Genomic DNA, 27,612 nt, shown 5'->3' on the forward strand with positions numbered 1-27,612 from the left:
ACACAAATAATATCATTTTATTAGCATTTCAAATATACTTTTGCTATTGTGTTTTCTTCTCTACAGGAAACTTTGCAATTATAGAAATTATAAAGGACAAAAATCTCCCCAACAGCTAGCAATAGTGTAGTCATAAAACCACCCCCTTGTTCCTTTCATGTTCTTATTTGAGCGGTGTTGCTAGGACAATGAATTATTTCATGAAAATCCTACTGATACCTGAAAAAGAAGAGAGAAAAGAAAATAATTTCTAGCATAAAATCATGCTGAAGAAATAACTCCTTCTTTCAAATAAGAATATTTAACTCACTAAAGGTGAGGGGCATTAAAAGAGTGGCATCTATTGCTTGTGCAGCTGTTGCACATTGAGTGTTCTTTTCCTATAAAACGTGATCCTGAACATGCAACACTTTTTTTGCTTTGTTTTGATGATATTCAACTCAGTAAGATTTATTTTCCCAGTCTTGCTCACTTATTATTGTCCATTTAGATCATTAAGAAGCTAATCTTTTGAAAAGCAGGCCAATCCCTGACCAAAACCCCTTGGCACATAAATTGAATTTCAGGAGACCCAGGACTGAGTTCTGAGGGCAAAATTCTGAGGGCCGTGTTCTCAATTTTAAGGACTGAGTTCTGAGGGCAGAGAGATGAGTTCTGGTTCAGGGTGTTGAAGGCTGAGTGAGGAGTTCTGAGGGCTGAATTCGGGAGTTCTTGAGGGTTGATTTCAGAGTTTTGAGGGCTGAGCTCTTGAGGGCAGATTTGGGAGTTCTGAGGGCTGAATTCAGAGTTTTGAGCGCTGAGTTCCGAAGGCAGATTTGTCAGCTCCGAGGACACATTTGGCACTTCTGAGAGCAGATTTGGGAGCTCCGAGGGCTCATTTGGCACTTCGGAGGGCTGATTTGCCAGCTCCGAGGACGCCGCGGAGCCGCCGCCCCCGGGAGGCGCTGCTCGGGCGGCGCGGAGCGCGGCGTGATGGGCGGCGCGTCCCGAGGACGTCTCGCAAGATGGCGGCGCCCCCGGACATGGAGCTCTCCCCGAGCCTGAGCCTGGAGCTGCTCCCCACCGACCCGCTGCTGCTCATCCTCAGCTTCCTCGACTACCGGGATCTGGTGAGGTACGGGCAGCCCGTGGGGATGGCATGGGCGGCCCGGGGGCATGGCAGGGGCGCGGCGGGCGGAGCTCCCCGGGCTGTGCGGGGAAAGGGCTTGCCTGCCTCCGGAGGAAGCGCTGAGGGGAGGACACGGTCTGAGCACCTTTCCCTTCCAGCAGCACCGGGCTTTCCCCTCTTTTACCGTCATCTTTCTAACAAAATGAAATATTCCCTCTTACTGAGAAGGTGGTGAGGCCCTGGCACAGGCTGCCCAGGGAAGCTGTGGCTGCCCCATGCCTGGAAGTGTCCAAGGCCAGGTTGGACGGGGTTTGGAGCAGCCCGGGCTTGAAGGTGTTGCTGCCTATGGCAGGAGGACTCATTAAGGTCCCTTCCAACCCAAACCATTCAATGAATCTGTTTCTCTCTCCTCATTATGTGTTTGTACCTAAAGGAAGCAGTAAGTAAATTTGGGAAATCAGTATTTCCCCGAAGCTTGTGTTTCAACGGGCCAACAAAGGGTGGCCTTGCTGCTAGTAAATGTATTCCACCGTTTGAGGAAAACCAAACGAAATGAAACAGGGTGACTTTTCAAGGGAAAAAAAAACTTGGATGAAAGTGGCAGGTGCCTCTTGGGCTGAAGGGTTATGAATCATGTGAAGATGAAGTGTGGTTTTGGGTAAAACCTCAGCAGGCAAGTGCAAGGTTTGGCAGTGATTGAAATCACAGTGTTTAATCAAAGAGTGAGGAATAAGCATAGGAAGAAAACAGAGTATTACCAGAAATGTGGGAATTTTGTTTTTTTATTACCCCTAATAAATATTAGTCAAGACTGAGAAGGATATCAGGGAGAATTCTGTTAGGATATCAGCAAAAAAGACATTAAGCATAGACAAAAATGATAACAGTTGTTATGGTGGCCCTTAGATATTTGATCACATGCCAACTTCTCCATTGTTTGTGTAATTAGTGAGAATGGCTTGAATTTCACTTTTATCATGTTTGAAGCCCCATGTTCCTGTGGTGCTGTGGTGACTTACTCCCTTCCAGAAATTACAGGCTTGGTTGATAAACACCAGTACAATAGATTTCTGCAAGGGCTTTTTTCCATTGGGATATTTCAGTTCCCCACCCCTAAAAATATAAAAAATCCCCATGTCGCCATGTCATGAAATTTTTGCACAGCCAGATGTCCAGGTGTGAATTGAATGTGTTTGTGGGGATGTGGATGGAAGGGGTGATGTCAGGGAATGTGGGAGAATCACTTTGTTGAGGTTGATTTTGAGATACTAATACAATTCCAGTTTAGTTTATAAAACCCCCAAAAGCAATAAGTGGGACTTTGTTTGGTGCCCTCATTTGGGGTTAATCACAGTCTTTGAAACACACACCTGGCACTGTAGAACAAGCTACCAGAGGAAGTGATGTTGCCACGTCTAGACTGACGGTGTCTTTTGGAGACTTTCTTCAAAGTTTGTTATTTAAACAATTTAAAGAGGAAAGTAAGTTTGTAATACTCAAACTGCATGGTTTCTGTAGCTTACTGTGGAAAAGATGGGGCAGAGCCTGACCATCCAGATAAAAAGGGATTTAAATCATAGCATCTTGTGCTACTGGAATGCTTTCCACTGGTGGAGTGGAGTCATGCTGGAATCGTTCAGGCACTGTTTACTCTGGTGTAGGTCTGCAGGGTGACCTGCTTTACAAAAGTACTTAATTGCTGCCAGTTCTTTAAGTGTGTGGAAAAGTAGTTCATGACTTACACAACTGTGATGAAGAGCTTTAACCATTGTAAGCACAGCTCTTAAAGGACAGCCAAATCATTTTCAAACCCTGCATTTTTTCTATGACAATGCGATGTGTGATACAGCATTTCTGCCTGTTTGTTTTGCTGCAATCACATTTAATGATTTTATATTTATAGTTGCTGCTATTTGAATAGAAGATTAAATCAGCTATCAAGCCATGACCCACTGTGGAAAAGACACTGCAAAAAATACTGGCTCATTTCAGAGTAAGTGGGATTGTTTTAAGCTTTTTTTTCCTATGAAAATGAATTTCTAAAAGATGTTCAGCTGATTTTCAGTCCATCTTACACCCAGCTCATACTCTTAGCTTCTGCATAGCTGAGAAAAGCTGAGTAATGAAGGATGTGAATTAGCTTTTCACCAGCTCTGAGGTTCACTACCAGACAGAGCTCTGCTCAGAAGGCACTCTGTGTGAGGGAGTATTGTTTCTAAATTTTCCCCTAAGTAGCCCAAATGTTTCCTAATTCTGTTCCAACTTGCTGTTGAATAGATGCTGGAATTAATTGAGTTTGTGTAGCTTCACATGGCACAGAGTGTTCCTGGGTTAATGTTATGCATCCCGTTCCTGCCAAGTAACAACTCCTTGGGTTTAGAAGTCTCTTCAAGCTGCCATTTGAACACATTTTCTCCATGTGCCCTCAGGGAGGAAAAAAGCAGACGGAACCAGAGCTGGAGAGCCATCTTCATCAGCACCTACTCTGATTTGGGAAGGTACATCCACTACTATGCCACGCTGAAAAAGGCCTGGGATGACCTGGAGCAGTACCTGGGGCAGTGGTGTCCGCGCATGATCAGCTCTCTGAAAGGTACCTGGCACACCTGGCAGTAGCTTGGTTCACCCAGCCCTGCCTGTTATTAGGCCTCATGCTGCTTTCATGGAAGGTGTGTGCTTTAATTAGCAGAGTCCTGAAAGTCAGGTAGATGTGCTCTCCCTTCCTTGCAAACCAGGCAGAGTCCTTGCCTAGTTCCTACTGATCCAAACATTCTCTGAAATCAAGGTGATTTTTTTTCTAGTGACTGCTCTGTCTTTATCACACTTCTAGGCTGCTATGTCCTATTGTTTGTTATTTTTTTAGTGTGGTAACTCCATTGCTTTGAGGACCTGCTCGTGGGATTTTGTGAGGTTTTCATAAGAACTCATTAAAGCACTGCCACATGAAAGTAGATGTTCTAATCCGAAGCCAGACAAAAAGAGTGTTGTTGAGTTTTATTTTTTTTCTGTAAGTCTTACAGTGGCCCAGTGTTGGAACATTATTTTTTCCTTTCTGTTTTTACTCCCCTCCTAGATTCTGTTTTCAGTTTCTATTTTAATCCTTGAAGTACTTCCTGTGTTCTAGGTCGTAAATCACAGCTACAGTGAGTTTTGGCTTTTCTGGTATAGGGGACAAAAAAGCTTTTACATTTTCAGCTGCATTTCAGTTTTCTGTATGAAGCTGACTTTTAAACCATGATGTCTAATTTAACCTGATCTGTGAAATTAAGAGACAAATGATCTCTTAAAAGACAATATTAAGAGACAGATTATCTCCTTCCCATTTAAATTTTGCATTTTCTTGGTTTGCTTGGATAGTGCTGGATCCTTACATTTTGCTAAGTATTTTTCAAGACAGAATGTGATGCTTTTATTTATGTATGGAAAAACAAAAACAAATTTCAAATTACCAATTTCCACTCTTACATAATGATGGCAGGTTTTGGATAAAATTTAGGCCTTTTTCATATCATTTGTAAGGGATACTGTTTCCATGAGTTATGTCCTGTTAATGAAACAGATAATGATTATGAAAAGGGCTTTAAGAAAATGGGTTGGATCAGACCAGTTTTTGCTGGAAGTGAGGGTGTTGGAACGCCCCTGAAGTGCATGTAGAAATGTAAGAATAGTTCTTCTCCACCCCTTTGTGTTATTGACTTGAAAATCCCCCTTTTACAACCCATTTATTGCTTCAGATTCCAGGTAAATGGGGGCTGCAGCCAGCATTTCTGTGCCACTGATGGAAGTGGAAACTGAAAGAAGCAACCCTTAGGGTGATGGAAGAGTGAAATCAATAGAGATTGAGAGCTGTAACTGGGACTCAGTTGTGGCAGTGTTTTGAGGGAAAGGTTCATTCCATTAATAAACATTTGCTGCTTTCAGGCCTGTGGAGGTTGCACTGCACTGAGATTGGTGCTGTATTAAATAATCAATTAGAGTCATCACTTTCATTTCACATCTATGCAATACTCATTGTGTACCACCCAGCACACAGTGAAACCACCAGATACTTACTTGAGTCCATACTGGTTGGATGAGGGCATTTACAGATTCCATGCTTTGTGTCTGAAATGCCTGCACCATCCTTTGTTTTCCAGAGAGTGTGAGGGAGGAGGATCTGGATGCTGTGGAGGCACAAATCCGCTGCAAGCTCCCCGATGACTATCGGTGCTCCTTCCGTATCCATAATGGGCAGAAGTTGGTTGTTCCAGGGTAAGGACTGAAACTACTTACCAAGTATTAATTCCTTTTGTATTTCTTAGACACTTCACTTATTAAAAGGTGAAATGTCCCCAGAACAGGATAAATGAAGCATTTAAATGTATTGTGACTGAGTCACTGCTTAAGTGACACTTCCAGAATTGGCTGTCTTCTAATCTTGGAAGTAATTGGAAGCCCAGTGTGGTTTTCTAATTGCTCAAATTATTTTTCCACTTCCCCTTTTCCTAATGAGAACCCTTGTCAGTTTTTTGCAACAACTCTAAACTTCCAGCTGTTAGACTTTTAATCATAGCACTGCAAGTTGCTCCCCTGAAGTTTGGCTTTGTATTACAGAAATAAATTAGCCCCTTGCTCTCTTTAATCTTCATTCTTTAGTAATTATTTTATTCTTTAAAATGGTTAGGGAATGACTTGAAACCAGTTAGTCATATTAAGGTAGAATCAAATTTTCAGTTCTGCAAATTAAGTTTCCTCAGTAGATTTTAATATTTTATGCAGTTTCTACAGTGAAAAACTCCTTTTTACATTAAGGTTAGAAGGCTGATGACCAAAGTTTCTGGTATTTCTGCTGTAGAAAAATTAGGTGCTTGAAGCACCTGATGAAGTGCTGCAAACAGAAGCAAAAGATGGAAAACTGAAGCAAATCTTTGCAATGTCTGTAGGGAGGAGTGCACTAATACTGCTCTGCTGAAACCTTCACTCATAAAGAAGGTGCAGCTTTCTCCAATTTGAGTGTTTTATGTGCAGAAGGGATACAGGAAACTATTTTATGAAACCATAAGGATGATTTCTAGTTCTGTTTTCTAGGAGACACTTCAAAATTTTTTAGAGAGGAGATACGTGCCCTAGTTCTGTAGATTTCAGATGGTGTTCTGCAGCCATTTGCACCCTCTCTTCCACTGTTTCACTCCCAAAAAGCCTCCACTGTAATGATGTGGCTATGGAGGGGCTGCAGGAGCAGACAGAAAGCTCTGGGGAAGTCTTCCAGCTTGGAGAAAGGCTTCCAGGGGAAGGTGTGGTCCCACAGGGGATGAATACTGGGAAGTTTGTGCAGCAGGTTGTTAGATCAGAAACAGAAACTATGTGGGACTTGTCCTTGTTAGGTGCTTCAGGTTTCTGTGTTGACATGTTGGCACAGCTTCTGTAGAACATACTAATTCCAGGCCAGACTTCCTAAGGAGAAAGAGGAATGGAACCTGTTGCCCAGGATGGGATCAGCTTTTAGCATGCTGACATGTGGCAGCTTGCACCTGAGTCACTGCTTTCATAACAGCATCTGCTCAGCATCTGCAGGAATTTGCATCTCATTTGCCTTTCCCTGGTGTTCCCAGCTGGGAGTGTGGGTGTGGAGTGTACACTCAGGTTTGGCTGATGTGAACTAATAACCTGGTGCAGCATGTGGATGTTCAACTTGGATTTCTGTGATGGTGTTTGCAGGGGTCCCAGGATGAGGGAGGAGATGAGAATGTTGACTCCATGTTTTAGAAGGCTTGATTTATTATTTTATTATATATATTATATTAAAACCATACTAAAAGAACAGAAGAAAGGATTTCATCAGAAGGCTGGCTAAGAATAGAAAAGGAATGATAACAAAGGCTTGTGACTGACCGTGACAGTCCAGACAGCTGGGCTGTGATTGGCCATTAATTACAAACAACCACATGAGACCAATCCCAGATGCACCTGTTGCATTCCACAGCAGCAGATTACCATTGTTTACATTTTGTTCCTGAGGCCTCCCAGCTTCTCAGGAGAAAAAACCCCAAGGAAGGGATCTTTCAGAAGATATCATGGCTACAGATTTCAGCTCAGTCTCATATCCATCTAGAGCATTGAAAGAAGCAGTTTCCAAAAGATGACCAGGCAGCTTTGCCTTGTGAGTGATGTTGGTGTTCCCTGTTTGTGCTGTTGCAGGCTGATGGGCAGCATGGCCCTGTCCAACCACTACCGCTCCGAGGACCTGCTGGACATCGACACGGCGGCCGGGGGCTTCCAGCAGAGGCTGGGGCTCAAGCAGTGCCTGCCCCTGACCTTCTGCATCCACACTGGCCTCAGCCAGTACATGGCCCTGGAGAGCGTGGAGGGACGCAACAAATACGAGATCTTCTACCAGTGCCCAGTAAGGAAGATGTGTTTGCGTTCCCACAGTACCTCTGTGCTGATTGGTAGTGCAGGAGCCTTGTGGGAAGTTGAAGCTGTAAATTCTGTGGTCGTGGGAGCACTGTGAGTTTTACGTGTCTGAGGATCTGACAGTGATGTGTCAAGACTTCAGGTTTAGTGAGGATAGGGAAAGTGATATTTAAATTGTAACCTTGAAAGTCCAATGCTCTCTAATATGTCCTTAACCTTCTTTCCCTTTTAGGAGCAAATGGCTCGCAATCCATCTACTATTGTTATGTTCATTACAGGTAACACTTCAGATTAAATATTCAAAATGAAATAGTCAGTGTGGGATCATCCAACATATTTAGAAATGTTCCACTTGGCTTAATCTTGGTTTACCATGGGGTGGAGGGGAAATTCCATGCGCAGCATTTCTCTTAGCATTTTAAAGGTGGCAGGTAAATAGATTCACTTCCTCCTTTCAGAGCTTTATACAAGGTTTACTTTATACACAGTATACTTTATACAAGGTTTGCATTTTGTGGATTAGTGATAGAAAGGAGAATAATAAACTTGGAGTCCCTTAGCATTCCAAAAGATCAAAGGGGACAGCACACACAGCTCATGCTCTAAGGAAGAAGGGGTAAGTACACTTAATCTAGCAGGAGTGGGAGTACTTGATAACACGTCAGGGAAGGCAAGGATAATAATTTCTTGGTAGCTCAGCTTCAATCCAGTTTTGAATCAGTAATATTGACAAACAGTTGAACTCTCTGCTTTTCTATTGAACTGTATATTGCAATGCTTGGAAGATTTATGGCTGAGAAATTCTTGTGCAGAAAGCTGGCCTGTAAAACTCTTCTTTGAGAATTAAATGTGACAGCTTGAGAGTGTGCTTAGCAATCAAGCTGTTCCATAATAATGGCTGTGGGTGTGTGAAAAGCTGCTCTCAGACAATGGCTGCAAGTGTACAAAATCCCAGAATGGCATACAGCCTTAGTCTTCTGAGCTTGTAGAGGAGTGCAGAGTGTATCTCTGATTTATCCCTCTTTTAAAGGTGAGGAAATGCTGCAGTATTCCTTAGAAGGTTTCCATATGGAATCCAAGTGATGAGACCCTGATTATGATGTTAAATACTTAGTGAAGAGATTCTTTGTTGGCTGTGTCATTTCTGGAGGGTGCACCCTGAACTCTTCAGTTCTTAATTGGTTTCTCCAAATGATCCTTGTTGGTAGAATGATCTGGAATATTGACTGAGTCATCTCAATAAGCCTGAGAGTTTTTAATAAAAATAATCAAAGCTTTAAACTTTTTCCTTGAAGTATTCACTGTAAATGTGCTTAGTGGTAAATTTGCCCATCCTTAGGAATGTTTTCCTTCCTTGCCATCTAGGTACATCTTACTTGGAATGGTTTACATCTTATGTAAACAAAGTTGTCACTGGAGGTTATCCTATCATCAGAGACCAGATTTTCAGGTATTGTGACTGGGATTTGTAACCTCAGTGCCAGGTTTTGGTGCTGCTTCTCTGCATGCCTACCTCTCCCCAAGTAGTTTCAGGTATCTGATACAAAAACTGGTGGTGGGGAGAGGAGAAAGCCCATGAAACTACTGAAAATGAGCGTGTAAATCAGAATGCTTAAAGCAACTTAATTTTTTTTTAACCAGAATCTTCAGATTGCATTAATGGGACCAGAATTTTGCATTATAAGTTACCTGAAGTTTAGCAAACAACATGATATTTATTCTGTGTGCCATGAGTGTGGTTTTGCTGCAGGACTGTTCAGAGTTACTAAAAAAACAAATGTTTCAGCTAATTGGTCTCTTGAATATGTAAATGAGCAGGACTTGTTCTGGTGTTTGAATCTTCATGCACTTGCAATTTCTTATAAGTACAATCAAGAACTTTAATTCTGTCAAACTGGAATGCTGTAGAACCAAGTCCTTGGATCTGTAAATAAATTTGCTGCTAGAGTTTCTGGGTCGTTTTCTTTTTATAATGACACATCCCTATTTAAACAAACGTTTTTATTAATATTAATTATTAATAATGAACCACTTTTTGTGTTTAGTTTTCTGTATTGAGTGTGCAGAGCTGTCTGCAGAGTTAATGCTCTCCTCTCTGCAGGTATGTGCATGATAAAGATTGTGTTGCTACCACAGAAGATATCACTGTGTCTGTGTCCACCTCTTTTCTACCTGAACTCAGCTCTGTACATCCACCACATTATTTCTTCACTTACAGAATCAGGTAAAATAACTGAATTTATTCTTACAATGCAGGGTAGACCTGTGGGATGTTCAAAACAAATTTATGCACAGCATTCACAAATGTCCTGAAATGAACAGGAGGTGCACAATATGCTGTACTTTTCAATAAAATAATCCTGATCATTACTTGGTCAGGTACACAAAGTACCAGTCAAATTGGTAATTGCTAAAATACAGTGATGGGTAGGGGAAAGCAGTTGCAAGCAGCTCTTGTGATTTAGAAAAGGGTAAAAGATACTGAAGCATGGAGATGGATCCTGCCAACTGATTTGGGCCATTTTAGTGGGTGTTTTCTTTTCCCAGTCTGCTTGGTGATCCCAAGGGCACTAAAACATTTCTTGAAAGGATTGTGTTATGTTCTTTGGCTTCTAGAATTGAAATGTCCAAAGATGCCCTTCCTGAGAATGCCTGTCAGCTGGAGAGTCGATACTGGAGAATAACAAATGCCGAAGGTGATGTGGAAGAAGTCCAAGGTCCTGGAGTAGTTGGTAAGTGAAAAATTACTGGAGAGAGTATTTAATGTTCTTGTTATTAAAATTCTGTTATTGCCTGTTTGTTGGGTTGTGGGCTGTGTATCAAAGTCAGAGAAAAAGAGATGTGTCCCTCTGTTTTGGCTTTCAAGTTTGTAAGGGGTATCTGAACATCCTTCTGCTTAACCCTCTCCAGTTTTTGTAATATCACTAATTGCTGAGCATCAGTTTATGCATCCACTGGAATACAAAGTGATCTGCCTGAGTCTGTTGTGGAGTGCAACTCTTTTGCAACTGCTAAATGTTAACTCTCCATCAGTCCTTACCATTGTGATGTGATATTTTACCCACAGGAGAGTTCCCAGTTATCAGCCCAGGGAAGGTCTACGAGTACACCAGCTGTACCACATTTACCACAACCTCTGGATACATGGAGGGCTACTACACCTTCCACTGCCTCTACAACAAGGACAGATTCTTTAATGTCACAATCCCTAGGTTTCATATGGTGTGTCCAGCATTCAAGGTGTCCACAGCATGAATGGTAAGCAGAGATGCAGTTGGGTAAAACAAACCCCAAAATGATAAAAATTACAATTACAGTGCTGAATAGTGTTTGTATTGCTGATTCTATACAAAACATTCCCCATGATTCAGAGCTCCTCACTGGTGCCTGCAAGCATGGCATTGCATGAACTGCTTGGGTTTCAGAGCTCCCTCCTTCGTGGGAGCACACTCATTAATTACAGCCATAATAATGTAGCTCTCTATTCAGACATGCTCTAGTTAATGACAGTTTAAAAACTGTAGAGCCTGTGATGTGCATTAGTTCTTGCTGAAAGTGCATTTTATGAAGTCACTTAATGACTTTGCAAATCACCAAGATACTTCAATTGCTGTTAATTGCAATGTAGTTTTAGTTTGGAGATTGTGGGTTAATTATATAATTTCTCCTTTTTCTTTGACATATTTAGAGAAGAGCTCTTGATTTATTTTATCCCCAGCATTAGTGCAAGCACTGAGGAGCTGTGAGCTTTCCTCAGGAGCAGGCAGCTGCTTGCACACTGTGACAGGTTTATCCCAGGATTTCAGACACTCATTCCCAGTGGCTCTAAGAGTAGGTGCCAGCAGATGTCGTGCTTCTAACAGAAAATGACAACTCTTGCTCACATTTTTGGGAATTGTAACTGCCTTCCTAACTTCCTTCCCTTCAGTAGATTGGGAAAGTAATTTGCTGTTCTCTGTTGCTCCATTCCTATTCTAAAAGTAGTCATGACCCTTTTCTTTTTAAGTTACTTTAGTAAAAGACAGCCTAAACCACCAAGAAAATGGGTGCAGCTGAGCTACTGAACTGTGGCTTTACATAATTTAGGTATGGAATATAGAAACCCAGTGGATCCTTAGGGAGTGAAAGGTCAAGTAGTCTAGCAAAATGACCTCTGTTGCAAATTAACCTTGGTTTTAGGACATAGATCACAATCTCTGCTTCAGCTAATGGGTGTGATAATGCAGCCCAGATTTTTCTAGGCAATTGTTAGTGCTTTCTTAAAATTAACCTGAAGGGAAGATTTTATTTAAACCTGAGTGTGTTTTGTATCAGGCAGCAAATCCCAGTGAATCTGCAGTGGATGAAGATGAAGATTCCACAGGCATTGATGATTCCTGAGATCCACATACAGTGTTGGACATTCCTGCACCCTCTGGATGCTGCCATTGGGATTTCTGCCCAAACAGTTTGTGTAAGCTGGACTCTTCAGGGCTAGTGCATAGGAATATTTCTGACTGTTGTAAATGAACTCTGTTGCACATCAGGGCAACTAGCATGAATGTTGGTGCCAGTTCTCATATTCATTAAGAGTATAACTTCTATTTCCTTGGTTTGGAAGTGGGGGAAGAGGGAGGTGTTTGGGCTTTGTTTACTTTTTTCTGAAGTGTGAAACAGCTTGATAGTCCAAGGTACTCATATCTCACATTTTTAAAATATTGCCTTCTTATGATCATACTGCAAATATGGTGTAGGGATTTGGTTTATACAAAGCATTAGAAGGGTGTATCCTTTTGTCCTTTCTCGTGAGTTTCTGCTCTGGATAACTGCTGCTAAGAATGAAACCTGCAGTTTGGTCTGAATATCCCATTTGGGTGAGATTAGGTGCTGTTATGCTATTTTTTTTTTTATTAACATAGTAATAGCAAAAAATTCTGGTCATCAAAATGTATAAATTAGGAGTGAAACTGGCCTTATTTATAGACAATCTATTTGTCAGTTGGATTTTATGCTAAGTGACTCTGACTGGAGAATGCCTCTGGGAATGTAGTGTCCATGCATAATCTGCCACTCGTTAAGTAAGGAATTTCTCAATGACTACAGAGTATGGATTTGTAAATATGTTTTGAGTTTTTTTTTCTGTTACATGATGTTTGCTGTTGTCATAGGTGACAAATTTATGTTATATATCATGTTTTCCTGAGCCCTGGATGAATTTTTGTAACTGAATAAAAAAGAAAAAAATAAATAGGAGGCTGGCAGAACAGCAGATGGCTAGAAGATTTATATTTAAAGAAGTATCTGTTTGCTTTATCTTTTTTTGTTTCTGTTGTCATTAATAAACAACTGCCTCTTTTGTTCTCAAGTGCTAAGTGGGACTGTTTTTGCCAAAACTTGAGCAATAATTTTGTGACTAGCACTGGTGTAGTCAGTTCTTTCTTTTGACAACCATATATTGTAGGTTTATGAGTAGACTGGTATATTGTGGTTCCAACTCAAATTTTCCATTATTGACTAATTTCCAGATTTCTCTTTTTTTTGCAAGTCCAGGTATTGCATTCTTCATGTGCTCACAGCTTTTCCTGATGCATTTTCCACAGTGGCACACGGTGGAAAAACAAATATTGAGTCTGATCCCTACAACAACAGTCATTAGGTGAAACATCTCCAGAAACTAAACCAGCTTGTGTTGTCCCTCAAAACACTGAGTTGCTGGAATGCTTCCAAAACACGAGGATTTTTGAGGATTACCACACTATTAGCTGTGAGGGGTAAGAAATTTCCACAAGTTTGGCCATGGATCAGTACAAGAAGGTTTTAGTGGAACTAGAACTTACTGCAGGGCTGTCAGTGCACTGTGTGTTTCCAGGCACAGATAAACCCTCATGGTTGGAGGCTGTTCTTGGGAAGTTTCCTCCCAGGATCTCTATGTTCCAGTGCAGTGGAATCAGCTCAAAGGCATGGAACTCTACACAATAATCACTGCCAACTCTTGGCAATTTCACACATTTTTAGGGAGTGGTTCTGAGCTGGAATTCTTGCTGTCTGTGGGAGAAGTCAAGATCCAGGACAGTGCTGTGCTTTTAGTCCCTGAGCGCTGCTGTGCCGGGGTTTGAGGCCTCAGCTCTGGGCACAGCTTGTGGCAGAAGGGTCTGGAGTGAGGAGGCAGCCAGGCAGGGAATGGAGGGATTGCTGCTCCTGCCCTGAGCCCAGTGTGTGTGTAGCAGGCCAGAGGGTGTTGCTTTGCATCAGGCAGCTATTTCAGAACAGGGTGTGTTGCCTGGAGCTGCCAGCGGTGCTGCAGCTCCTCATGATGTGCATTTGAAATGGGGCTGAAGCCAGGGGCTCCTCACACCTCCCAAGAGGTGTGAGTCATGCAATCAGTGTGAAATGGAAAACAAAGGAGTTGGTGATGTTTGGCAGCACTGCAGGACTGTGGGAATGTTCACTGAGCAGCAGGAGAGAGCGGAGTCGAGGTCCCCGTGCCACAGACAGCACCTCACTGCTCTGGGTGAGCACAGGTGTGGGGCAGGGTCACTCACTCCAGCTGCCCAACATGTCCTGTAGTCACTGGAATCACAGCAATGTCCTTCCCTTCAGCCACCCTCCTGCAGGCTCAGCTGAAGCTCTGCCACCTTCTCCTGGCTCACATCTGACTCTAGTGCTTGGTTAGGACTTGACCTGGCCAGCTAAAACCAGCCTTGTTGAGCACCCGTGGCTGAGCTTGTGGTGAAACCCTGCTACATCCAACACAAACGTGTACCTGCTCTGCTCCTTCTTCTGTCCCTATCCTGAAAGTCTCTTTATAATTGTTCTTTAGGATTCCTTCAACATTTTTGTGGGATTTTGCTGGCTGAATAGTTTCATGGAGGGGACTTTTGGCCATGATTTATTTGCCATCACTGCATCACAGAGAGAAAAACAAGTGGTGTGCCAGCCAGTGAAATAGAAAAACCTAACTGAGAGTTGCTGTGCAAGTTATTCCAGTGTTCTGGTGTTATTGTTTTTCTGTCATTGTTTAATTTCTCAAAAATTATGCAAAGAATTTAAGGTGCAAAATTCAGGTCAAGTTTGAAATACTGTTTAACTGTGATGATACAGATAAATGTGTGCTCTGTTGGAGGACTCTTGCCAGATTTTGGGGAAGGAAAACAGGTAAGTGTTCAGCAGTGGCTGAAGTTCCTTGATCCCAGTTCCTCAGCTAAGTGAATGAATATGGGTTTTTTTTCCTATCATATTAATTGAGGGGATTCTCATTTAATAAGCTGCAGCCAATAATCCACAAGCATCTTACTCTTACATCTCTTTTTTATTTATGGCTTAAACAGAGGCAAAATCTTTTAGACAGAAAATAATATACTGAGCTGACTGATAATCAACACACCAAGAGAATCTGATGTAAGTTCTGAGTGATTTAGGATTTGCTTTAGGTTTAGTAAATAAATAGACAGTTTAGGTGGGATAAAAATAAATCTAAGAATCCTTTTTAAATATAACTGGTAGTTTTACAGGTATTTCATATTGTCCTCAAGTCAGCACTGAACCTTTTTTTTTTTTTTTCTAGATAGCATGCATTTAAGTATTAGTAAAATAATTTTGGGGTCCTCATTTCTATTGCTGTTCAATGTTTTCCTGGGTTGTGAATGTTTAAATCTAGATTCAGGTACCTGTGGAGCAGTGTGCCACTTTCCACTCCTGGTTTGTCTTTTGTGTGTTCTGAAACCCTTCACTGTTTTCATTTTTCTGTTAATTCATACCGTGAGGTATCTGGGGAGACCTTAGAGCACCTTCCAGTACCTAAAGGGCCACCAAGGAAGCTGGAGAGGGACCTTGGACAAGGGCCTGGGGTGACAGGGCAAAGGGAATGGACTTTAAGTGATGGGGTGGATTTAGATGGGATATTGGGGAGAAATTATTTAATCAGAGTATGGTGAGGCCCTGACACAAGTTTCCCAGAGAAGCTGTGGCCATCCTTGAAGTGCTCAAGGCCAGGTTGGATGGAGCTCGGAGCAACCTGGGATAGTAGAAGGTGTCTCTGCTGTGAAAAATGCCAATCACTTGTTTTTAAAATTTTAAAAGTTAATAGTAATAAAATGGTTACAAAAATAGTAATAAAATTAGAATAATAAAAATTTGGACAGTAAGGATTTGGGACGAGACAATAAAAACAAAGAGTTGTGGACCATCCAGGTGCCTCTTTCTGGGCAAAATGAGCCTGAAAAAGGACCCACGTTAACAGAGGATTAACCCTTAAAAGCAATAGGCTGTTGCATATTCATACACCTCATACATGATGCACAACTTCCATTCAAACACAGGATTCTGTCTGGTGAATGTCAATTTCTTCCTCTGAATCCTGACAGCGTTTTCAGGGCAGAGCAAGGCAGGAAGAAATTAGTTCCTTCTGATATGGGTACAATAAATTGTTTTACTCTGAAAGATTTGTGTCCTGTGGCTGCTATCTCAGTGTAAGTACCTCATTCCCTTCTTAAAAATATATCCCACATATATAGTTTCTATTTTAACATTGTTATAACCTAAAACTATATTTAACACACTACTTAAAAGAATTAATACGGCGTTACTTTCTAACACAACACATACAATATTCATTTTAATATTTGCGAAAAGCCAATCATAAAATACGCATTTTTCACAGCTACAAAACTACATTTACTGTTATAAATGGAACTCCGCAACGAGTTAAGTTGCCCAATTAGAATTTATTAATTACAGCAAGCATAGGTAATAAGCAAAGCAGCGCTGGGCGACAGGGGAGTCTCCGCTCCACCAACTGCCGCACCCAGTATCTCACAAGCTCCCTTTTTATACTAGTCCATTTCCGTAGACGTGTTTTCCCCTTGGCGCATGCTCCAATTGTTGCTAGGGGGTCGTCTTCTACCCTCTGGTGGTCGCTGGATGAAGGCTTGAAGTCTTCCTCAGGCCTGTACTCTTGACCTCGGAGCTCTTGCCTTCCTTATATGGGGTGGTGTTTGGCTGGTTTCTGTTTCTCAGCTAGCTCTTCTTAGTTCCTAAAACCTTAGCCTTTCGCATGGTTCGTATTTGCGCAATACATGATTGAATTTATCAAACAATAGTAACTTGATATATATTATTTTTAGGTTATGCAGTTATGTATTTCTTAATCATATGGTTGACCATGTATCTCTTAATCACAATCATACGGGGCTGATCATGTATTTCTCAATCACATGATTGTCTATATCGGGGTTTAGTGAACAGGGCTATCTGTTACAATCCCCCCCTTTTTCTATTTATCATTCTGTTCACTAAACCTTTGAAGTTCTTTCCTATTTAAGTCCAAATAGTCCTCTCCTTCTATGGCACCTAGAGATTTATACTCTGTTTTCATCATCTTCAAATGGGCTGCTTCAGATCGGGAGTTCACTAAGCTAACTATTTTATTGAATATTCACGGCCCAAAGGTCAACCCTAACAACAGCAAGATTACCAGTCCGGCAATGGTGGACAACAAGGTGGTAAGCCATGGAGAATAGTTGAATAAAGATTAATACCTAATTTTGTTGGGACTTTCTCTCTTTATCTCTCTTTTCTATTTGTTTGCGTAATTCGGCCATGGTGTCTACTGCTATTCCAGTAGTATCTACATATGCGCAGCATTCCTCCTGAAGGGCTACACAAAGGCCACCTTGTTGTAAAAACAGTAAGTCTAACACCCTTCGGTTTTGTAAAACTACCGAAAGTGATCGGAGCGAGTTTACCAATTCATTAATAGATTTATCAATTTTCTCAAGATCCTCATCTACAGCGGCTCTTAAAGCCTTAATCCCCTGTTGTTGATGTATAAGAGTTGCCGCGCCTGTTCCTATCCCAGCTCCCCCAATGGTTAATAATGCCGCAACCGTGAGGGCTGTAAAGGGTTCTCGTTTTTGCAAATGATGTTTCGAAATATGGCTTTGGGAGTACACGTATTCCCTGGGATGATAGATAATCCGGGGGACTATTATTACCTGTATGCAAAATTCATGGCTTTCATTAAAGGCTGTTATAGAGACACAGGGGGTCACGCCTAGGGTATTACATACCCATTTGGTATTAGCTGCCGGAATTAACCACTCAGCTGGTCTTAAGGTATCCTGCACCAATTTAGTTATTTGACACAAATGTTTCTTATTCCCTGGAACAGTTCCAATACATCTCCCTTTTCTGGTTACTTGTGATAGGGTAATTCCTGGAGTCCTATCCTGCCCTTTTTCCACAAACATCGTGCAAGATTAATCCCATTTTCAAAGTATGTTACCTCCCTCGTCAGCCGAAGTCGCTTCTACCTGTTCCACCTGCGTCTTGTTATTTTCTATTTCATTCTCTACCCTTCTTAAGCTATTACCTGAGTTTGCTATCACATGGTTGGGTCCAACAGGTTCGAGGTCATGGGGAACAACTTCCTTTTTAATGAGTATCATCCCTCCTTGATCTCTCCCTGGTTGCCATATTTGGATTCCCCAGGTTTTTCTTATTAGCCAGCCTGGGTCATCTGGCTGAGTGACATTCATATATATATATATAAACTTGCACGATCCTGAGTATCCCCTCCCAAAATTGATCTGTCATATGCATATTGTGGAGGGGTACACCCCGGAGGGCCTCTCCCAACCTGTAAAAATCTGTCAGGTCCTCCCCCTGGGGTGAATCCCTGAGCTATTTCACAGCCCCAATATCCGCAATAATTATACCCTGGGTAATTGCAATAGGCTTTTCCAGGGTTAGAGGCTGGGCACATGTAAAAACCAATGTAGGAACCAACACTTGGGAGCTTAGTTCCCCAGGAGGTGATTAATTGCGTCAGGTTTACTTTAAATGAAGGGGGTCCCATTAGTGTGATGTTACTGATCACAACCTGATCTTCCCACCTAATTAATGACCATTTAAAAGGCTCGTGTGTTTGACAGTTACAATTCCCAATCGTTAACATTATTAAAAGTATTCTAAAAATTCCAAGGTAGTTTTTCCAATTGTCATAGCGGCTGCCATAATTTCCCTGTTCCAAATTTTGTTGTTTCCAATATTGTTGCTTTTGCTTAGAGTGGTCCCGAGTTTGTTCAGGTCTTATTCTAGGGCCCTCTCCCCCACAGTTATCTGCCCCTCTGCCTCGCCCATCAACTCGGTTGCTTCGAGCTATGGGGTGATCTATCTTCTCAGCAGCAAGGGTAGTCTTCAGGAGGAGTTTTGTGCCCCTTTCTCCTAGTTCATTGGAGGTATCTAGACCACTTTGTGTCTTTCACCTGAGGAGCTAGACAGCTCAGATCAGGGATCCACCTAAGGCAAACCCCTGCAACAATTCTCGTTACGAATGGTGTTGGTTCATTTGAGTGGTAACAATAATACTGGGGGTTTATTCCCTTAGCATAAATGTTCCATCAATTTTTAGAGCCCACTTTAAGTGTCTCAGATATTACTCGAAGTGCCAATGTCTGTTCAGGTAATTTTTGCTGTGTATAATAACAATTATAACATGTTCCCCTAGGGGGATAGCCGCTGTGACAATGGGTCCACCACCTTTCGTTACATATTATGCAAACAATACAGACAAATGGATTACAATTTCCCAACACCCTTGAGCATTACATATAACCCTTATTTTTGAGTTCAGTGATCCTTCCCCTTCTTTGATTATTTTTCCCGACTTCCTATCTATCAACAGAAAAGTCCGATACACCCAACCCCAACATTCATACATACACCCAAGGTCACTTATTACTTTTGAATTTGTTACAGGTATTCCTCCTTCTCATCACAGGGATCGTCTTTCTTGACTTCTGTACAATCTGTATTGCTTAAAAGGGGAATTTATATCAGAGTCTCCATTCTCATGTTTTCCATTTACCAGTTTCACTTCAGTTATCCTCAACAGCTCCTCTTTAACCTTATAGACAGCTTTAAGTTGTTGCCGATCACTTACTCTCATGGTTTTTCGTGCTTTAAAGACTTTTTTCTGAGGTTCCTCTGTGCTATCCATTTTAGCCCTTGAGGTCTCCCGCTACTTCACTCACTTCCCTCTCAGAGTTTTTTGTGTTTTGGCCCACTGGTCGGGGTGGTTCTATTGGTCCTTTTATTTGGCTTGCATGGATACAGCCTTTTTCTGTGGTTCTAATTGCAGTGTCTGTTGTTAGTAAGGCTTGGTGGGGTCCCTCCCACTTTGATGTGAGGGGGCTCTTTTTCCAGCTGCGGACCAGGACCCAATCTCCATGTTCTACCTGATGTAATGCAAGATCCAAAGGAGGTCTTTGAGCAATCATTCCCTTTTCCCATAGGGCTCTCCTGAATTTCATTAATGTTATTATTATGAGTTGCTCCTTCTTTTATTTGTGCTATAGCCAATATAGCAGGAACCAATTGATCTAAATTCCCTATTAATCCAATTGCTTCTGGAAGGGTCCTGTCTCCCAATCTCAAAAAGTATCCAAAAAAAATCACTAGCAATATGTTCTATAATTAGCTGACTAAATACATAACCATAGCAAAACAAACAAATTGTCTCTCCTTCTTTTCTCCCTTAGTTACTCTCCACCATGAGTTAAAGCAAAGTGTACAAACAATACATATCCATAGATGACACCCTAAACCGTGTTTACTGCACTCCCAACATTTCATTTTACTCTGAGCTCTTTTAACAACAAGTGTTATCAATTCCAGTTTCTGGAATTGCAGTTTTGTCATCAGTTGCTGGTGGGTGACCCTGGAGGAGATCTTTGATCTTTTTAGGCTGTTCCCACCGATTTAGAAAGTCCTTTATTCTTTTTCCACCCGCATTCTTCTGTCTCCGAGCTCAAGGGAATTGCGGTCCACAGCCACTCTAGGATGCTTAGTTCCTTCTTAATAAATCAGGGTTAATATAAATCATGTTTCAACAATATTTTAGCTACTGTTTGAATTGTAGCTCAAGCTGCTGGAAATGCTTTTAACTCACTGAGTTAATTGATTTATTATAACTAACAAATATTTCTACCGACCCACTTTAAACAATTCTATAAAATCAACCTGGATCTTTTCAAATAGCCGGTAGGCTGTTTTGCATCCTCCAAAGGGAGGGCTTCTTAACACCTTCTTAGTTACCTTTTGACAGGTAAGACACCCCTGGTAATTTATTTTCCAATTCCAAATATCCCTATAGACCCATAAAATTTTTAAAAAGTGATCACAAAAAGCCCTTGTTTCCCAGTGTGTCTGTCTATACAAGTTATCTAAAATCTAATGTGCCACTGGTTTTTGGCATCATAATCCTAACATCAGGAAAACTCACTTTTCTTCCTTAAATGTTGCTCTTCATTTCCTTGTAGCTGCCAATTAAGGTCACTCTTTTTGCTTCTTTATCAGCCAAATTATTTCTCTAACTCTAATATCCCTCCCTCTCTGGTCTTCCTTTACATGAACTACTGCTATTTTCTTTAAGCCTTTTAAAGCTTCAAGTATCTGAATTATTAATCTCCCGTGTATTAACCCTTTCCTTTGAATGTTTATAAGTCCCCTTTATAAAGGGTTTAGTGAACAGGGCTATCCCTTACAGACACTACTCAATACACCATAATACATATAGTAAATATATGCGTAGAGCCATGTAACATATACTTTTCACGCCTGCCCATGGCAGGAACGAATGGTCCTGAAGTTCCCTTCCAACCCCAAAGCGGCGATGGCCACATGACGCGTGAGGGAGGGTGGCACAAGCATTCCTGGAACCCTTCCCGGCCGAGACCTCCCTGCCGCCGCCCGGCCCTCGGGAGCGCTTCTCCCACCTCGGCTCCCTCCGCGGCTCCCGCCCCGCCCCGGAGGCGGCACCGCCGGGAGAGCAGCGCCGGCTGAGGCAGCCTCGCTCCGCATCGCCGCTCGCCGCGCACGGCAGGATTTGCCCGCGGAAGGTGAGCGGGACCAGCGCGGAACGGCGCCGGGAGCCCGGCGAGGCCAAGCGATGGCGGCGGGGGGAGCGCGCAGGTCCCGCTGCGGCGGAGAGCAGGGGCAGAGAGCGGGAGAGCGGCGGCGTTTCCCGGGAGCAGCGGGGGGCGGTGGGGTGGGAGTGTGTGCCCGGCCCGGGGCAGGTGGGCTCGGGCCGGGGCCGTGCCCTGAGTCACTGCGGGCGGCCGCACCGCACTGCGCTGCGCTGCGCTGCGGGGCCGAGGCACGGAGCGGCCGCGCTGGGCGGTGGAACGCGGCCAGGAGGCACCGGCACCGGTACCGGCACGGGCTGAGCCGCTCCCCGCGGGGATGCCGCTCCTGGTCCACTTCCCCCTGTCCTCTCCCCTTTCCCCCCACGCTGGCATCGGCGGTGACAGCAGCAGCGGGGCTTGTCCGCCTGCCTCCTCCCAGGTGGGACTGCAGAGAAATTCTGTTTCACTACCGGGCACTGAGCCTTCCGCGCTGTGACAGTTGCTGTTTCGTGTCATTGAGATGGGCCAGGTGATACGAATAATTTAGAAAATTCAGTTTAGGAGGCGTTTTCTTCTTTAATTTCCTCTAAGCCACATTGTGAATTGCTGTTTTTAGATATAGTATTTGCTTTTCAAAGGTTGGAATTTCCTGATTGCACATTTCTGAAAACACACAACAATTATTTTCCCAGAAACAGATGCATTGAATTACTGCTCTTTTGCTGGCTCTGATGATTTTTATTCATCTGCTTTTTATTTATGCTGGTCATGACTTGGTGTTGCCAAAAGGCAAAGCTGTTTTTGTCAGCTGACACATGGGTGACTGAGGACTCCTGGAAGATGGAGAGATTCCCAGGGCAGTTCTGTTTGCTGTCCAGAAGGGCTCTTGCTGTAACTACCAGACTGAACAGAGTTGCTGTAGATCTCCATCACTGTGGAACAACCCTCTGGCTTTGAAAGGCTTCTTGCAAAGTTGTTTAGCCCAGAAAATAAGCTCATCTTGCACATTATGGTTTTGTTTTTTATAGTTTCCCCTCTGCTCAACAGTAAGTCATATAGAGGGGAGAAAAAAGAGAGCAGGTTGTGGGGTTTTTTTTAGTAATTGAATGAGTTTTCTTAAGGTTCTTTTGGATAGGTTTGAGTTTTTTGTTTGATGAGTTTTGGGATTTTTTGTCAGTAGAAAAATTAGCTAAACTTAAGGTTGAGAAGTGTTTAAATATTTTTTTGCTGTGAACCCATTTTGTCAAGTCCACAATCAGTGTCCTGGGAGGAAAAAGCTCCATCCTAAAATGGTTAAGGTCTGCCATGTTAAAATCTTACAGTTGCAGGCAGAATTAAGAGCAGTGACAGTTTTACTACAGTTTTATTGGATGTAAAACTTGTTATCTGAATACCTTTAATATTTTGGAACTTTGAATGCCACTTGGGCTTTAAAGACAAACGCAAAAATCATGTCCTTCTAGCACAAGTGAGGTCCCTCTCTCCCTGCTGTGTCTGCTTGATGCCTCCTCAGAACATCCCCCTCTGCAGTAGCAGAGGTTTTTCAGCAGGAGCTGTGATTGTAGCGCAGAGCCTGTGTGCAGAAATCAGTCTGAGAACTCCTGCTTTGGAGCTGCCTATGTTAAAAAAATTCCTGACCTTTCCCTCTCGCTGCTGCCTACAGATTGCAGCAGCCATGGAGACCTGAGCCACTGCTGCAGGCACTTGGTGAGTTACTGCCTGTGTCAGTCCCTCAGTGAGAGGGAGAAATTTTGGGAGAGGAGAGGCAAAAGCTCCTGCAGAGCAGCCAAACCTCTTGCAACCCCGTGAGAGAGGAGAAAGGAGAGCAGTCTGGCTCCAGGGTTACTGGGGAATTGCTGAAAGAGAAAAAGCATTTGAGACCTTTCTTTTTGTTAGGTGCATTTGTAGCTGTGAGAAATTGGGAGGCCTGTTGAATGGTGTAATCAGAGAGGAGACCCATCTGAGCCTGTCAGGGCTCAAATGTCAGTTCTGAGAATAAAAATCCTGTTCTCAGAATAAAAATCCTCTCTTGGAAAGTGCAGTTATTTTTCTCTCTTGTGTTTCCCTGTTTTTCCTGGACAGTGCTTTCAGTTTTATACTGAAACAAATCTTGAAACCTTGGTTCATCACCAGGCACTTTGCTTTTAAATAGAATAAACTTCTATTACCTCTTTATGCCCTCAGATTAGGGAAGAAGCATGACCAAGATGAACTGCATCCTGCTGACCACCTGCATTGTTCTGATTGCTTTTTGTGGCTCTGGTGAGTAGAAGAGAGGGACTTAGTGGTTTAATGTTATGGCAGAGGCTGAGAAAATCCTGGAAAAAAATGCCAGAGGGAGGAAAAACAGTGAGAAAGGCCTGGATTAGTTAATACCACTGTGGGGAATGTCAGTTACCATCGAAGCAGGGCTCAGTTCCTGTTCTGATTGTCTTGGGTCAAAACAATCAGAACAGGAGATTCTCAGGAGAGAGAATCAGGGGTAGGATGTGGTGCTGCTTAACACAACAGAAAACTGGTGTTTTGCTGCTGGAAAATGGGATTTTCCTTTCCCTCTAATACTACACAACTAGTGTGTAGTATGAGAGGGAAAGGAAATGGATTTTAAAAAATTGATAGAAAAAGACTCAGCTGCAAGTATCTGTGATTGCCTGGAAAAGGCAGTCTTCAAGAGCAGATAAAAGGAGCAAACGAACATCTTGTTCTGCAGGCATATAATGGTGTTTTTAAAAGTGACATAAATACATGCTTCAAAATGTGCTTATCAAAATTGCCAGCCTCAATTGGTGCTCTGACATAAGCTTGTCAATTTTAACTGAAGTCTTGAGTTTAACAATTTTAGCTGAAGTCTTGAGCTTAATAACCAGGCATATGTTTAGTGACAATTAGATGCAGATAAGTGATTCTTCTTTTTTTTTTTTTTTTTCTTTTCCTTTTTAATGCTGCTGCTGTCTCAGTAGTTTAATACTCAGTGAAGATAAACCCTTGTTGTCTTAGGTTCTGCCTTAAGATGTTACCACTGTGACAACAGCCCTACCCTGTGCAGGACCAACAGCACCTGCTTAGTGACTGAAGACACTTGCTTGCAGTTAAAATTTGGTATGTACAGTGTCCCACAGACCTAAAATAAACCAACTTGGATCAGCTTTCATTGCCTGGACTCCTCTAATCTGGCCCTAGCATGCATATCTCAGCCTCACTCAAAAGGAACTTGCAAATACTTTTGAAGGTCATGCTTATATCCAAGCAATAATGTAATGATTTAGATATGAGTTGTAGCTATACAAGCATGTACATAGATAGCTGTATATCCAGATTTAAAAAATAAGCAAACAAACAAAAACCCACACAAGGGAGCTGGAAAAAAATAAAGACAGCATTGAGTTTCAAATACAAACTGTTAGTCTATGAAAACAGATAAAGGATGCTTAGCCCACAAAATAAAGCTGCAGATGAATGGCTCAGTTGTTTATGAATTGACACTATTAATATAAATTCTCTTTTCCTGGGAGTGAAGTGATTTGTGTCTGAGGATGGACATCTTTAACTAGATCAGATTGCTCAGAGTCTGGCCTTGAATGTTTCCAGGGATGGTACATCCACAACCCCCCTTGGCAGCCTGTGCCAGTGTTTTACCACCCTTATATCTGTCTACTCTTCCAGCTCTGTCTTCTGCACATGCTTCACTGAGAGCCCTGCCAAGTGCTGGCTCAGGCTGTCAGGGCACTGCTGGAGTCCCCATCCCTGGAGGGATTTAAAGGCCATGTGGATGTGGCACCTGGGGACATGGGTTAGTGGAGGGCTGGGCAGTGCTGGGTTAAAGATTGATAATCTCAGAGGTCTTGTTCAGCCCAGATGGTTCTGTGAATGTAAGCTGAGCTGGCTGGTGATGCCAGGTATCACTCAGGATCCACCCTGTATTTCCCAGTGGGTAAATTGGATACACACTGCTAAATTTCTAGTGAAAGCAAATTTGGACACTTCTAAGCACTTGAACTTAAAAAAGGAAGTGCATGGCTGTGGCACAAACAAAACTATAGGGCTGATGCTGGGGGCGCAAATGGCCCATGAACTGCAAGACACAAGACTTCACAAAAAGTGTCTCTTCTGGGGGGGGGGGGGGGGGTGTGAGAGGCCAAGCCCAGTGATCTGTCCCTGAAATTTCACATCAAATTCTCATTTCCAGTCTGCTACGAAATTGGAGGTACATTTTGTACCTTATTAGCCACTGCTGTGCAGAGTGCTGTGGGTGGGACTGTGGTCAGACCTTGCACTCTTTGCACAGAATATTTCTTGCTAGGAGGTTTGTGCTGGATCTGTGCAACATTTCTGGGTGTGGAGTCGCAGAACCAGACCATGCAGCTTCTGCCTCCCTCCACTGCCCCCTGATGCCATGGCAACACAGACCACAAGGCCTCCATCCAATTTCTGTGTTTACACCATGGCCCCTGACACAGATTGAGCTTTGCCTTCTCCTCACAGTTTCATTCTCTAACAGTGGCAGTCGAAGCACTGCTTCTCTCTCAGTACCAAAAACGGTGTTACTGTCAATGCTCTCTTAATCTGTTTAATTTTTTTTGTTCCATAGGTAAATTGAGAACTTTCTCCTGCTGGAAGACATCCCAGTGCAATGTGAATGAAATTGCTGATTCCTTCCTGTTGGATAATTTTGAATTCTTTTGCTGCCAACACGACCTGTGCAATGAGAGTGCAATTACTGGGGTTAACAAAGCAGCCTTCAGTATTGCTTCTGTAATGGCCATGTTATGGATGCTCCTGTAATAATCCTGATTGGTACGCTGTCCTTTCAAGATGAAGTTACACAAAACCATTAACTCTTTTCTATATAGCATATTTTCAGCTCCAGTCCATAGGCAGAAATATTCCTGTGTAATTTTGTTTCTCAAGGTTCTGTCTGTTCTGTTCTGTGTGTTGTTACCACTTAGTGGGTGTTTTAATCTGTCCCCCTGCTCCTGGGGAATATCAGCTCTAGGGAAGTCATGTTACCTTGTGGAGAGCCTGGGCAAACTCCAGTGGGTGATGCGAAGGAGAAGGAACACTACAGCTTTTCTGCTGGAAACTGTCATTTTTTTCCTGTCCCATTAACTGTCATTATTTTTGGTTGGCATTTCTGTGGGTTTTGATTTGTTTTGCTTTGGATCCTCCTTGTCACAAACCAAGCAGTGGATTTGCCCTCAACACAAGAAGTATTGGACCATAACTGTACCTTGATGCAGTCTTTGTGATGAATATGGAAATATTCAGTTTCAAGTCATGTAAACACTTTGTTCCCATCACTGTACCTGGTTTTTTTTTTTTTTTTCCTACAAGCCAATGATATAACCTTGTCAAGTGCTGTTATTTTGGGAGAAAGCATCAACATTTCTTAAGCCAAAACCAAAATATTGCTGTAAGTGAGAAACACTTCTCTTTTTTTTTAATATATATATATATTTCTGTGAGCATGTAGACAACATGTGATAGCTTCTTTTTGGATTTTCCTCATACATTACCCATGCTTAGGATTTTAAGTGAGCATGTGCTTTGCACTGAGTATTTATTGGTATACTGAAAATCAATCATAAAATGCTGAGGAGTTGAAATGGCACATGTAGGTTACTTCCTCACCTAGTTAGCTTTTGGGTTTTGTTGAAAACAGTGACATGTAAACTTAACCCTTCAAGCTTCCACCTAAGATTATTAAAATCTTGCAGAACTTTCTTTCCATAAATGGCAATGCACAGTATAGGTGTGTATTTATATAGCATGAACAATACCTGCTCCATCTGTAGGTGTGAGAGGTCAAATCCTGAAATACTTATATTGCTCTGCTCCGTGGTGGAGACAGACCTTGGGACAGTCTCTGGTACCTGGGGACCCTCTCAGACAGGTGGGATGCCAGATCCTCCTTCTTCTTCTTCTGGAGCTGCTGGCATATCCCTGCCAGAGTTGTGTCCATTGCCAATGGGATATCCTCTTCCTGAGGACCCTCACTTGTGCTCGTGACACCAGTGACACCAGTGACAACAAGGGTGTTGTTCCAAATCTCTGATATAATCCACAATGTACCTTTTGGTTGAGTTTATTGTAGCTATGAAAGTGTCCTGGGATCTTTCCCATCACTCTAAATACAGAAGTTGTCCTGTCTTTGATAAATAAAAATGTCAAAAAAGAAGAATGTGGAGTATGTGGTGATTTATTGGTATTTACAGCTGGGTAGGACTCCAG

At 42.5% G+C, this 27,612-nt stretch overlaps 2 protein-coding genes across 2 annotated transcripts; both read left to right on the forward strand.

Annotated features, from left to right (window-relative positions):
• Positions 1 to 1,000: 1,000 nt before the first annotated feature.
• Positions 1,001 to 12,845, forward strand: FBXO3 (F-box protein 3). The gene is made up of 11 exons (XM_058026043.1): positions 1,001 to 1,114; positions 3,012 to 3,101; positions 3,538 to 3,701; positions 5,245 to 5,359; positions 7,286 to 7,490; positions 7,734 to 7,779; positions 8,867 to 8,951; positions 9,603 to 9,725; positions 10,118 to 10,233; positions 10,569 to 10,759; positions 11,816 to 12,845. The coding sequence occupies exons 1-10, from the start codon at positions 1,005 to 1,007 to the stop codon at positions 10,754 to 10,756; spliced, it is 1,242 nt and encodes a 413-aa protein (XP_057882026.1). The 5' UTR covers positions 1,001 to 1,004; the 3' UTR covers positions 10,757 to 10,759; positions 11,816 to 12,845.
• An 8,424-nt stretch (positions 12,846 to 21,269) lies between these two features.
• On the forward strand, positions 21,270 to 27,559 carry CD59 (CD59 molecule (CD59 blood group)). Its single transcript, XM_058027159.1, has 4 exons — positions 21,270 to 21,378; positions 23,569 to 23,646; positions 24,382 to 24,483; positions 25,973 to 27,559. The coding sequence occupies exons 2-4, from the start codon at positions 23,583 to 23,585 to the stop codon at positions 26,164 to 26,166; spliced, it is 360 nt and encodes a 119-aa protein (XP_057883142.1). The 5' UTR covers positions 21,270 to 21,378; positions 23,569 to 23,582; the 3' UTR covers positions 26,167 to 27,559.
• Positions 27,560 to 27,612: the final 53 nt, after the last annotated feature.

The sequence above is a fragment of the Melospiza georgiana genome, chromosome 6, assembly GCF_028018845.1.
Source record: "Melospiza georgiana isolate bMelGeo1 chromosome 6, bMelGeo1.pri, whole genome shotgun sequence".
Taxonomy (NCBI): Eukaryota; Metazoa; Chordata; class Aves; order Passeriformes; family Passerellidae; genus Melospiza; species Melospiza georgiana.